Below are 13,506 nucleotides of genomic sequence, written 5' to 3'. Positions count from 1 at the left end.
TTCATAGTCAGGCCCCATATTTTTGTTCAATTTCATTTTCAAGGATACTCATTATGTGTTATTTGGCTAAAATATAAATTGCATATATATATATATATAAATTGTATATATATATATATTTAATTAGGATCACTAACTGCAATAATTTCTTGAAAATAGTGTGTTCTAAATACGAGCAAATATCAGTCTTGATTAGAATCCAGCACAGCAAAAACTGAAAAAGAATACAGTTCTGAGTAAAAACAAAACGTTGCTCTTGATTAAACACAGAGTGAACAGGAAGATAAATGCAGACATAGCAGATATGTTAAAAGAGACAGTTCATTTTTAATAATCTGAGATTTATTAGTAGAACACCATCAGTTAAAATAAATGTTTATGTACAGTATAATTTGAAATCCTAACGTCGAAAATGAATTTAGTTTATTGTTTAGGTTTTAGGCACACATTTTCATCCAAACTGTGACTGTGACTTTACAATAGTATCTGCTGATTTTGAACACCTTAAATATCTCTATGTTGACATGTTGAAAAAAACAGACAAGACAAAGGGGGAACTTCACAGGATCTCCGCAAGGCATTTAGCATATGCAAAGATTAATTAAGCACTTAGTCACATACTACAGTCTCCAGTGTAAGATTACATATATTACTCAAATATCTGAATACTAACCAAAATTAACATTTGTTTCTTCTTATGCAGCTGCTATTGTGATAATATGGCATCTGAATAAAGCAGCAGATTCCTGTTTTAAGCATTTCTACTATAATTAATCATTTGAGAAATACCTAGGCAGTGTGTATTGTGACCAAAAATTAAAGTCTTTTTCATTTTAAGGTCATAGTTTTCATGTCCCAGAGGAATATTTTTTCTTGAATGCAGATTTTCCGGAAGCAGGGTGGCTTCTTCCCAGCTTTGTCTACAGAAAAAAAATAAATCCAGGCCAAATAGTATAAAAGCCTAAGGCTTTAGGTTTTCCACATCTCTCAGTGTGGTTGAACACAAGAACAAGAAAAGACCAGGGAACTACAGTGTCTTGCTGAGTAGTTTTCCATCAAGTATATAAACCTTTCTAAAAAATGAGATAAAATAGTCCTAATTTTTTGTTGCATGTCAAACGCTTCAGAATATTGATATCTAAGCACATGAATTTTCATAAAATGCATGTATAGATACATCTTGATGCAATCCTCTCACTGATTTCTACATGTAAATTGTTTAAGTGTGCAGTTGTCAAAACTTCGGGTTTATCTTCATTTTTGTTAAAAACTTTCCTTTGCAATAGAAATTTTCTGATAAGAATACTTATACAAAGCACCCTAGATTTATAACAATAAAAGTATTAGTATTCTGATGTATTTGAAAGTCATTTCGTACTTTTAAATAGGGATTGACACACAATTCTCATTCCAGTCGTCCTTGCTTAGCATCTCCTATTGCTCCCCATACATCAAAGACAAACTCATCTGGAAATGCAAAGTCTCCGAGAGTTTCATCCAATGCCACTGCAAATTCATCTGGGTTTTTCTTGTCTCTTCCAGCTTCCACCATTGTTGCAGCTAAAAACAAACAAACAAACATTAAAATTATCATGGAAGTGACTACTAACATTCAGCCAAGATAATTTTCAAATGTATATTTTCAAAACCCAGTAAAGATAAGGGGATTTAAAGCTTATCTTCCAAATTTAGGATTCCATAGGATTTATGTACTTAAATCCCCCTGCAGCACCTACATTCTGTCCTGGTAAATGGGAGAGCTTCCTTGGAGTATACATTATATATTCTTCCATTTGCTTGGGGGGGGTGTTTAATTTTTAGTTCAACCAACCTTCATTCTTATCTTGCTAAATTAAATTGCATCCTTCTTTACTGAATGCACACGAAGCATGAGCCTACAACAGTGCATTACCAACTTCTGTGAGTCTGATATGAGCTTACTGACCAAAAGGCATACCTGAATGTTGTGTGTTTTTTTTTCTCTTTTCCTGGTTCAAATGTTTGTTGTTTTGTTTCTGTTTGTTTGTTATTGTTTTTCCATGGTTCAAATTCTACAAAAGCAAGGGAAAAGCCTTGCTGCTCTGTCTCTGCTCTACAGTCTCTGTTCATATTCACAAGAAAAGATAGTATTGTACAATAGATGAAACCCTCAAAGTCTGCTTCATTTTGTTACCTTATACACCTGCCTTAAACTGCAAGATGTTCTCCATCTTTTGTTATACATCAAGTAACCACCACTTTCTTCATGAGCATATCAAATACTAATGCCACACTTGAAAGATTTGATAGCTTCTAGCCTTTTCTTAGAGGAATATCTGAGTGAAAAACATGTATTACAGTGCCTGAGAAAGGAAAATCCTGAAGCCACAGAAGGCCATCTTCATTAGACAGTCTAGTGTACTATGTACTGCATACACTGTGTGGTATTGAAATGGCAAAATCTCACTAATAAATACAAAAGAAACTTTCCCTGCTCTGAAGTATTACTAAGTGTATTTAACATTAGTTTGTTAACCTGAAACTCAGATCAAGTTTATTGACAGTTACGAACCTCTGGCAAATAGCGTTCACTACTCTGCAAACTTGTAAAAAGCTGTGAGCAAACCTGAGCCATATTCCACACTGCAGATGTCAGCAACAGTAATTCTGAAGAAATTTGACGTTTCAGCTTTAGCTACACTGAGACGTGAGACTACAAACAGAACCTGCGTGCCAAACTACACAAAGCAGCCCAGAGAAAATTCACATGAATTTTGACAGACAAACTGGCGTGCAACTGAAGCGTAACCCAGCCTCCTGGGCACCACTAGAGGTTCTCAAGGACTCTCAGGACCTGTTTTCCAGCCAGACGTAACCTATCCCTGTAGTGCCAATTCTTTCTGCATCCGCCGTGAAGTTTCTGTTACACTGACTCACAGCAGTCTAGATGGGAAATGGGCATTAATCACAGGACTCAACCTGATAAGTGAAAGACAAATATTTGTCCTATCAATGCCACTCTCTGTCTCTCGATCCAATGGCATAAGAAGGTACTTACAGAGGAGGCAACCCTGAAAGAAATGAGGTGAAACACTTGATTTAAACCTCACAGGCTGCCTGATATGAACCAGGATACAAAGTTACTCCATACTGACATTGGAAGAAGGCTGGAGGAAGAACAGCTGTGCAGGGTGAAAGACAATGTAGGCACAAGAGAAAACATGTCGAGATACAGTTCCTCAAGATCTTAACAAGAGAAAGGAGTGAGGATCAAAGGAGTGAGGATCTAGACCACTGTTACAGTAGAACCGGTGGTAGCAAGGGATTCAGCCAGTTTTGAGACAAATTGATGAAGATACATGAAAGAGCCATATGACAGTCTAAGAGCAGTGATAAAACACAACGCATCATTGTATTACAGTCCAACTGCTCTAGTTAAATCATAGAATCATTACGGTTGGAACTTCAGAATTGCACAGGAATCCTTAACCCAGAATGTTGCTTCAAACACGATTGTCTTCAAACATTGAGCTTCCCAAATTATGAAATGGAGCCTTAAAACTAGTTTTAGAGATTTAACAAACCTGAAAACAAAATCTACCAAACTTAGACAAATTTCAATCCTGACAAGGAATCAGAATTCCACTGCCATTTGAAAGCAGCAGCCTCAAATAAAATTGAACAACTGTAATCAGCACTTCCAGAGCATGCTCCATGTACTGTATTTATTAATGCACATCGCCCTTCCCAGATTCACCTGATATGATGAAATCTGCTTCTGCAGGAGTGCAGGATCTTCACTGCTCGTATGAACCTTTTCAATAGCTTGGTGCTGACCTCTAGTGTCAGCAGAGTTATATTACCGTTCAGCAAACGGTAATGCAAGTTGCAACCAATCCTTCCTGATATTGGCGCACAAGTTTTACCACTGATGTATACCAAGGTGCAAAGCTGAACCCTGTCTCACTAGTTTCATACCTACAGAAACACTAAAGCAGACTAGCCTTCTCAATCAAACAGTGTACATATTCTTATTTCCCCAGGCAGTTAGCACAGACACATACAGGCATGGGGTAGCATCCCCTCGGAGGCACAGCTGGAAATTACTGTGCAGAATACGCATGTTTACACAGTGACATTTTCAATGCGTAATTCCCAAGGCAAATCAAAAAGTACTGATTGCCAAAGCATTTAGCAGATACTTTCCAGCCTGAAGAAAACTTTACTGGTTCTCAGAGGGTGATAGCTCCATGCCAAATCGCCTCCACTGCCCTCCCTTTCCCCCCACTGCTTCTTATAACAGCTGCACAATAAGTGATTATAGGAATTTTATTCTAATACAGAGAATATTTTTCCACACAATCCAGATAGCCCCATTGTTTTCAGCTATTTGTTTTAAAATCCTACTACCAGCAATGCTCATACCTGAGAAACTTTTGCATAGAATGTGAATTTCAGTAAACTCAAAAGTGACAAAAGGAATTAGAAGTCTTCTCAGCTTTAACCAAGAAACTCAGTATCAGGCTTCCCAGAATATGAACAAAGAAATATTTTGGCATTTTAGACCTAATCCCTTGAGAATAACTTCAAAGATCATTGTTCACAAAATCCTCATTGTCAACTTTTGACAGATGCATGGGCACAAGCCCTGAGAGCTGTGATCTGCCTGCCACTGGTGCTGCTTGCTGTGGTTTAACCAGGCCAGCAGCTCAGCACTGCACAACTGTTGGCTTGCTCCCCCGCAGTGGGATGGGGGAGAGAACTGGCAAAAAGGTAAAACGCATGGGCTGAGATAAAGACAGTTTAACAGGACAGAAAAGGAAAGGAAAATAATGAAGATGATAAAGGAATATACAAACAAGTGATGCACAATGCAATTGCTCACCACCCACCAACCAATGCCCGGCCTGTCCCTGGGCAGCAGCTGCCCCCTGGCCAGCCCCGTTGTGTTGTTCCGCATGATGCCCTGTTTTCTGGGACATCCCGCTGGTCAGCCTGGGCCAGCTGTCCTCGCTGGCAGGGCAGGCACAAGCAGCAGAAAAGTCCTTGGCTCTGTGTGAGCGCTTCTCTGCAACAACTAAAACATCAGTGTGTTATCAGCATTATTCTCATCTTAAATCCAAAACAGCACCACTCCAGCTACTGGGAAGAAAATTAACTCTATCCCAGCCAAAACCAGGACACTGATAACCACCTTACATAGGGGTTTTGCTACCTATATCATATCCTGTAACTTTCAAAAAACTTTCAGAAGCCTCAGAAGAAATTTCAGTATTTATTTAACTGTAACGCTATCAGAAGCTTTGCCTTCATCAAAATTATTCTGGCCTGACACTTTAAAAGAGCTAGAAGCCTCATCCACCTTCCTTAACAGCATCGCAGAAAATGAAGCATGCCATTAAAGTTTTCAGTGTTCAGCTTTCCTTGGTTTTAGCTTCATGTTGAACATTGTCAGATTTGGCATTCAAGGAAACATTAAAAACATCCTTTCTTCTTCTTGTTTCTTTGTACTAAGTGCTAATTCTTCTTGGAGTGGAAAAACAAGTTTCTTGTTTAACCAGCATTGCTACCTTTTCCTTTTTCATGGAACTCACAATTCTCGAAGTAAATGAAGAGTCAGAAACAATATACCCTACAGTGTATTTATATTGTTTTTGATTGTTCCTATATAAAATATATATGTTCAGTGTTTCAAATTAATCAACCTGAAAATTACAAAATGAAAACTGGAGAAACTACAAACAAATGTAATCCTTTGGAGAAGGAAGTTTGGCAACAGGAAGAGCAGAAAACCATGGATTCAGGGAGAATATCACTTTAGTCAAATCATTTCAAAATAAAAATATCTATCCAATACTGCTGGGATCCAAGAAAAGAAACTTGGGTGAGGAAAATTTAAACCTGTCAGGACGTTTTGACTAGAGGAAAAGTTGGAAAAATAAAATCAGGAGTGGAAAAGATTTGAATTCTTTTAAACATAGTTGGAGAATATACAAAGGTGTGTAAAACCTTACAACATTAAACAAAAGAGCAAAAAGGAAATAATCATAATCAAAAATTCAAAGTTGGACAGGAAGCCCTTTTGCCATAGTTTATCCATTGGTAGCATGCTGGGGTTGAAAGCCATAGATCCAAGTTTACTCCCACACCATGATCTTTGATATCAAATACAGCCTATCAATTCAAACATCACCGATTTAAAAAAGAAATGCCACCAGCATTCTTCACTAACACTGTTTCCTGAATTCACTTTCCTCTACCAGAAAACACTGACAAGATATAAAATAATCTACAGCAGCCCTCAATGGTGCATTTCTTTTTTAAAGAAAGCTGAAGTCTTGGCCCAGTTTCTAATGTGTCCATAAAGTAAGTGGCTGGGAACCAAGTGTCATTTCCAGAGCCAAGTGTCTCTTCCACAGATTAAGTTCCTTTTTCAGTAAAATAAAGAGTTAAAAAGGTAGAAATGCATTCAAAAGGCAGATACATACATCTCAACAGCATTTAGATCCCTGAAAATAAAAAACTGTGCCCTATAAAAAGAAAGTATATGCATTTCCATTAGATGATTTCTGAGCATTTTCCTCCAACTCGGGGATTTGTGTGTGGATGTAGTCAGCCATTCCTGAAACTGTCAAGATACTTAACAATGCAAAAATTAAGGGCTTTATCTCATCTTTAATTCTGTCTGTAATTTTACATTATTTTTCTTTCCTTTCTTTCTAACTTCTGGCTCAAAATTGGGGCACTGTTTCAGAATTCAATCACACTATGGAAGTGTCATTTTAATGGAGATGAAAGAGCAATATTAACTGACAACCAGAGCTTCTGACAAACAGAACTGCATGGGAGTGAGCAATGATTGAGATCTTAATCACTTGTCGGCTGTCGCATTGTGATGACTTGCATTTTCAACTAATCTGGCTTGAGTAATGAGCGAAATTTCTAGCTGAGTGGTGATTGGCATTCTCTGAATGAATCCTTTCCTCATATTTCATTTTCATGGGTGACTGATCACATCCAGTATATAAAAAACTGACATATGTTAATTGAACAGATTTGTGACAGGTGATTAGCTCTCCTTTCCTAAGGAGTCCTAGACCTGTTTAATTATTTAAAAGGGATAAAACTTTTTTCTTTTTTTTTTTCCCATCACCATCGGCCCTTGATTAAGACTTGAACTTTAGGAAATAGCATCAAAGGTGTAAACTAGATTTACATGAGCCCTGTAGTCTTTGATTCGTGACAATTTCTTTTTTTAACTGCCTTCTTGGGAGGAATGGAAGGAAGAGGTGAAAGGCAAACCAACAACCCAGTTGGGAAGCAGAGAGTGGCTTAGAGGACTAAGACTTCTTCGTTCTATGAGCATTCTTTAAAGGCATTATTTTAAATTTTCCAAGCTACTCACTGAAAGATGCAAGGATATCAGATCTTTTAAAATAGATATATATATAAAAATGTCACGGAATTCATAGAAAATCTCTACCAGAGATCTCTACTTGGCAATCAGCTGAGCCAAGCTTTTTCTAGAGCTGAGCTCCTCAGTACTGTACAAGAGCCATCCTGCTATGGTACTGTCAGCCAAAAAAAAAAAATTTTAAACAATAAACAATAGAACCCACAGGAACTCACTTCCCTGTCCCACAGCAAAGCCCAGCACACCTTGAAATGACAAGAAACCAACCTAGGATCTCAGTATCCTGGGCTACAGAAACCAAAACCAGGATCTCTGGAGCTGCTTGCTCCTATAGGGCCAGGAGTCTAGGGATCTTGGAAGTAACCAGCAAGGACCTTCAGAAGCCTGCAGAAGACTGGCTCAAGCTGGGCCTTGCAACAGTTGCAGGACAAAAACAGCTCCTGGAGGGGTGGCTGGCACCAGACTTGGGAGTTCTGAAGCCTGAGCCAGAGACTGATGGCAATAAACCTAAACCGAAGCAGCGGGTCAGCACCACCCAGGGCTCCTGACAACATATTACATGCCAGAGGCATCACATACTAGAGTTGTTGGGAACCGAATTTTGAGAACTTAGTTTTCTGAGAATGGGGAGATTATCATCTGCAAAGCAGCATTATGAAATCTGGGGCAGCTCCACTCTGTCTTCCATGCCAGGAAGCCAGCCTTTACCTTTAGGTTGGGAGACAAATAATACTTACCTACAATTTTTCCTGTGAGGAAAATAATAGAAGCTGCCAATCAGATGCTTGCCAGTAGGAGCAGCCAGCAAAGGTCTTTGGGCTATTCAGATAATTTTCTATTGTTCTCATTCCTCTCTGCTAACTGCTGCCTGTCCAACCCCCCTCACTTTGCCCGTAGCTACATGCCAGACCTATTATCTCTTCTGCTTTGCCTCTGCCACTTCTCTCTCAAGGCTCTCTTTTCAGTATCACTTTCCATTTAGTTCATCCTTTCCTAATTCTTGTCTGATTTTTAAGTATTTCTATAACAATAAATAACTTCACCCTTTGTCTCAGCATTAACAGTTCCATGATACTGTATGAGGACTACACCCAGCCACAGCTCCCACTGTGGCATTTTTTATTCAGCTAGACTGAAAAACATGAGCAACTTCTTCCCTTACAAACAGAAGTTCATATTTAGTTATTGTGAGATTAACAGAGAGGCAACAGCTGCAGAGACAAGTTTGGTGCAGTTTTAAGGAACTCATGATACTAAATAGTTGAAATAGTTTCTCTTAGTTTGAATAGTTTCTCTTACTACAAATTACTTTAAAGTTAGTAAATATAATGGATAATTTCCCGTGTTTCTTCAGAGTACAGGCTTTAAATAATTTGATACATTATGCAGTTACTCTATCAGTTCATTGCTCATGCAGTTCATTGCTAAATAATTACCCTTTCGCTGAAAAAAGGTCTCAGATTCTAAATGTAGTGATCTCTTTAATGTGTCTAAGACAAGAGGCAAAAGAGAGGGGGGGGAAAAAAGGCAAATAGACATGCTTGTCCTTGCTAGTCCTCAAATGCCACACACAAGCTCCACCAGAAAGAATAGTGATTGCAGATAATGACAAATAACTAAATAAATTATGCAATGGAGTATAGCTAACGTGTAGGAAGACTAGAAGATTTATTAATTACATCATAAGGCTTTTAGCAAGAGATTCTTCCTTTTTATCAGAGAGATACATTTGGAGTAATACAGGCAAGTTTGAGGGACTACATCCTGGACAGGTTTTGCTTTGCTTACATTTAGAGACTAAAACAACCTATAAATTTTATACTATATAAAATGAGAAATGATTGCATCGTGTAGTAATGTATCTGTTAAAACTCACCTAATTCAATATCTCTTATCCCCATGTATGTTTCAAGAAGCTCATCCACTTTTTTTATTGCTTTTTCTTCAACTTCAGATGGCTTTGTTGAAATAAAGGGAGAGAAAGCAAGTGTATGATTATTATCTATGCAGACTTTAAAATAACTAACAACTGGATACTATCTTCACTCTTGTAAGTGTCTAGATTTACAAAACCTAGAAGTAAAACACGTTATTCTTCTCTCTTCCCCTCTTCTCACAAACTCAAGTATTCCTACAAACTTCAAACCACATAGTTCTCACATTCACCGAACTAAACACAGGCCTTCCAACTCCTGACAGTACAGATCTTTACCAAATCCTCACCAGCTTTAGAGGAATCCAAAATAAATAACATTTCTTCTTCCAGATCCTAATCATAGCTTTACACACATTCAAGTCAATATAAGTTATTAGCCTCTCCTAACAACCATGCTTACATTAGCCCAGTACACTTTGCAGTGTCAGATACAGAACCACCTCTTCAACTGTTGCTCTTATTTTCCCCTTCCCTCTTTTCAACACTCCTTGGTCTAATCCATCTTAACTTCATCCATGTATGGAGTCACCTAGATGGAGTATAGGCTCTCCATTTCCAGATTCTTCAGCCCCATTCTATCTTTCCTCGTCTTCAAATTTGTGTACTTTCTCCTTGGAGAAAGCAGCCTTTGTCATAAGTCCCACAAGCTTTGTAACACCCAGAGTTTTCCTTCCTGCTTTACCTTATAAACCTCGATGACGAATAAATCAGGTGCTAGAAGATTAAACTATTGAAAGGCCTCAAAATAACCATACCATTTCCTCCACAGTGGCAGGGCCTTTAGTTCTCAGCCGAAGTGTTTCTCTCCCTCTGGAGATTTTAGCCTCTGTCAAAGCTCTACCTGTGGACCTCGGTTCTATCTCTTCTAGAAAGAAAGGTAAAAAGAAAAAAGAATGCCAAACAAAATTAAGCATGCGGTATGTCAGAATATAATGCATCTGCTTCAGCTGTTACATTAACTTCAGTTTTTATTCTAATCAATATCTAAGATGTATTTAACATTTTAATTATAAATTAACAGCACTCTAGCTTTGCTGACAATTTTTTGTCTTCAAATTTTGATATCCACTTGACTGCACTGAAGCTAGGACTTCTACAGACCAATATATCCATTGAAGCCTATTGCACATCATATCTGCACTTCATATAATTTTACCTTGTTCTATAATAAAATACAAATACTTAATATTAGATAATGTCTGAAGTCATCAGCCAAATACAGACTTACCCTGCTCCTTACAGGCAGACTATATTGCAGCATTGTCATTGCAATATTTCCATCCTTCACTGAAGACATGATACAAACAGGATTGCAAAATGTGTCATGATGAGCCACACTGAGGCATGTCTGTTTGCTTCATGCTAAACTGTTTGATTACTATCAGTCACATAGGTGAAACATGTCCATAAGTAGGTCTGTAGGAGTTTTTCCACTGGTTTCAACAAGGTCAGGATTTCATAGATAATAAATCTCTAAAGATAATATCTGGATTTACTGATAGCTTTCTTTATCTGAATTCAGCTTTCCTTATTTATTCTTGGGCAAGAGCACCCCATTCAGAAAATGGAGTATGAAATCATTTAAGATTTGGCTCATCTCAGCCTTCCTGTTATAAAAAATAATTTTACATTCAGGATTGGCAAGGATTTAATTTACTTATTGACACAGGAGTTACATAGCTAATCTGGAAAGTACTAAAAAGACTTGTGGAGCTTTTTAATGTGCTAGTTTCTCCACCAGGCTATTACTTTTCTTAAAGGGAGGCCTTAAGCTGTATTCACTTTGCCCAGGTAGGTTTTATCTCATCGTTCTTGCATTGGTGGGCAAAATACAGATTATTCTGCTAAACAAGTCTTGCAACATGAATTTGAATTATTTTTATTTTAACATATATACTGCACAGTCTATTAAATACAAGACTTAAGATCAACACCTTTTCTTAACACTTTCATGGCTTCAAGGACAGTTTAAAACATCTTTAAAATTTTCATCATTTCTGTTAGATTTATTTCAAAAAGCCATTCCTGATGCAACATACATCTTTTTCTAGCTCTGTCACCACTAGCACCTCAAAACTCATGATATGACATGAGCTTTATTTGTAATACCTTACACCAAAGCCAAGACAGAAACTATTTTTCATAATCATAAAATTTAAATTTATACTTTGTTATCCTGCCTTTGCTTTGTTTCTGTTGATTTTTCACTAATTCATAGAGGGCTAGCTTATGAATGGTAAGGACAAATCTTATTCAGAGAAGTCTAATTCTGTACTTTAAATCTTGCCTAGAGCAGCTGTGACAGCATGCATGCACATGGTAAGAAGATACCCCACCAGTAAATTATACTTATTCCACATTCCACTGATGGAAAGAAAAATAAAAGCTAGTAATTTGACACAGAGACTTGTCTCTTATTCCTATACCCATACAAACTTTAAGAAACCAGATTGTGTGGCAACTAGCAGGAATCCTACACCTACGTGTCCAGAAGGATCTGAATCTTGTCATCTCCTCGGGGGCTATTCTCAGCATGCTACAGCATAAACCCTACATATAAATTTGTGCCTAAAGCTCAGCTGCACCTAAAGCAAGAGCCAGAATATTCTTAACCTGTCTCACATTGGATACTGTGACTTCTAAGCTCGTTTCTGTAGAGTAAAAAATAACATGCAGCTTTCAAAAATCTGTTCAAAAAGCTCAGATTGCCTCTTAATTCAATGTCTTGTAAAAGGTATTGCCATGGAATTAGCAGGTTTCCTTTTCTACGTCATCAGCAGACTAAAAGGTGTCTTAATCACCTTACTAAAGTACTCGCTATTAAATAATAGTTGAAGTTATTAACCATTATTTACCCTGGTCTTTACAAATAGACTATGCAACAGGTTTAGCCCTGAATACCAGTATAAAAAAGATAACATTATATTGCTAATTGCAACACTACATGTATGTACATTATGCTGAAGTAGTATTACAACATATATTTACTTAACAGGAGTATCAACTTATATCCAAAGGTATTAGAGATTAACACATAACTCTTGTTTTGCGCAGAAGCACCAAAAGTAAAAAGTCTTCAACTTTCTCTCATTTTCAATTTCTGCTGTTATTCTGACACCAAGTGTCAAGACTGGTGTATGACAGCAGTTGTAAACTGCTAACAGGAAAAAAAAATTAAAAACCCACAACTTTTGCCACTGTGATGAGGTAATGATTTTGAACTCCCTGCTAGTGCACATTAAGTCATACATACTTAAAATGTAGCAGTATTTTTAACTTTCTTATTATAGGAAAGTACTGTGTGGATCATGGAGAAAAACATTAAAAATTGAGAGAATAAAAATTAAAACTCAGTCTCTATTTTGACTCCCTAAGCTAAACACAAAGAGTTTTATTTATTTATATTACACTGATAAAATTAATGTACTTAAGGACTAGCAGTAGGTATACATCTCTCCTATGTAATATCATTTTGACAAAGCTTGCAGGTGGTAGGTAGAGATAGAGCTTGTCATAGTGCTTTCCTTCAGTTCTAAGTATACCTCCTGTATAAATATATGTACATTTATATAAAATACATACCTATAAATATATAAATCTAATACACAGATGAACAGGAATTATATGTAAGAGATGTAGAGGAAAAAGAAGAGGAGGTTTGAGGATCAGCAAAGTGATCCATGCTTTAAAACTCTGCCTGTGAAACAATTCCTGTACTTGTTTTGCACCACCATGTGGTGGCAAAGGGATCAAACAACTGAGAGTCAGGGCTGAGTCAGACCACACCAGGATGACTGCTGGAGAAAGCAAGATGGAAGAAAATCCATTCCTATATTTCCCACTTCGAAGGAAAAAAAAAAAAAAAAAAAGAAGGGGGGGAAGGTTTGTAGCGCTTACATGTAGTTGACACCTGACTGCAACCTGAAAACAAACTTACAATGCAACACGATGCTGGATTAAATGAACAAGGTGAACAGTCAACCCACACTCACCAAATGCTTTCCTGGGCTCTATCAACTGCAGCTTAAACACCTGACCTTTCTCCAGATCTTTTAGCATTTTGGCAACTTCATAATGCCGACAATCTGACACATCTTTTCCATTTATAGACTCTATGTGATCACCCACGCAGATCATTTTGATTTGGTCCATAAGGCTACCTTCTTTGATTCGCTAT

General features: G+C 37.4%; 1 protein-coding gene across 2 annotated transcripts in view; it reads right to left on the bottom strand.

The window, feature by feature from the left end:
* Positions 1 to 324: 324 nt before the first annotated feature.
* The window catches only part of GIPC2 (GIPC PDZ domain containing family member 2), a 35,680-nt gene continuing 22,498 nt past the window's right edge, over positions 325 to 13,506 (bottom strand). Inside the window, exons 4-7 of one of the 2 annotated variants that reach the window (XM_080601515.1) lie at positions 13,322 to 13,502; positions 10,085 to 10,194; positions 9,270 to 9,351; positions 325 to 1,560 (exon numbers count right to left, since the gene is read on the bottom strand). In XM_080601515.1, coding sequence (XP_080457641.1) covers positions 1,406 to 1,560; positions 9,270 to 9,351; positions 10,085 to 10,194; positions 13,322 to 13,502 — 528 coding nt within the window. In that variant the 3' untranslated portion in view covers positions 325 to 1,405. The remainder of the gene's footprint in view (positions 1,561 to 9,269; positions 9,352 to 10,084; positions 10,195 to 13,321; positions 13,503 to 13,506) is intronic. The other variant, XM_080601516.1, reaches the window with a different exon arrangement.

Source organism: Anser brachyrhynchus, assembly GCF_964034855.1.
Source record: "Anser brachyrhynchus genome assembly, chromosome: 8".
Classification (NCBI taxonomy): Eukaryota; Metazoa; Chordata; class Aves; order Anseriformes; family Anatidae; genus Anser; species Anser brachyrhynchus.
This window is presented reverse-complemented; position numbering and strand designations above follow the sequence as displayed.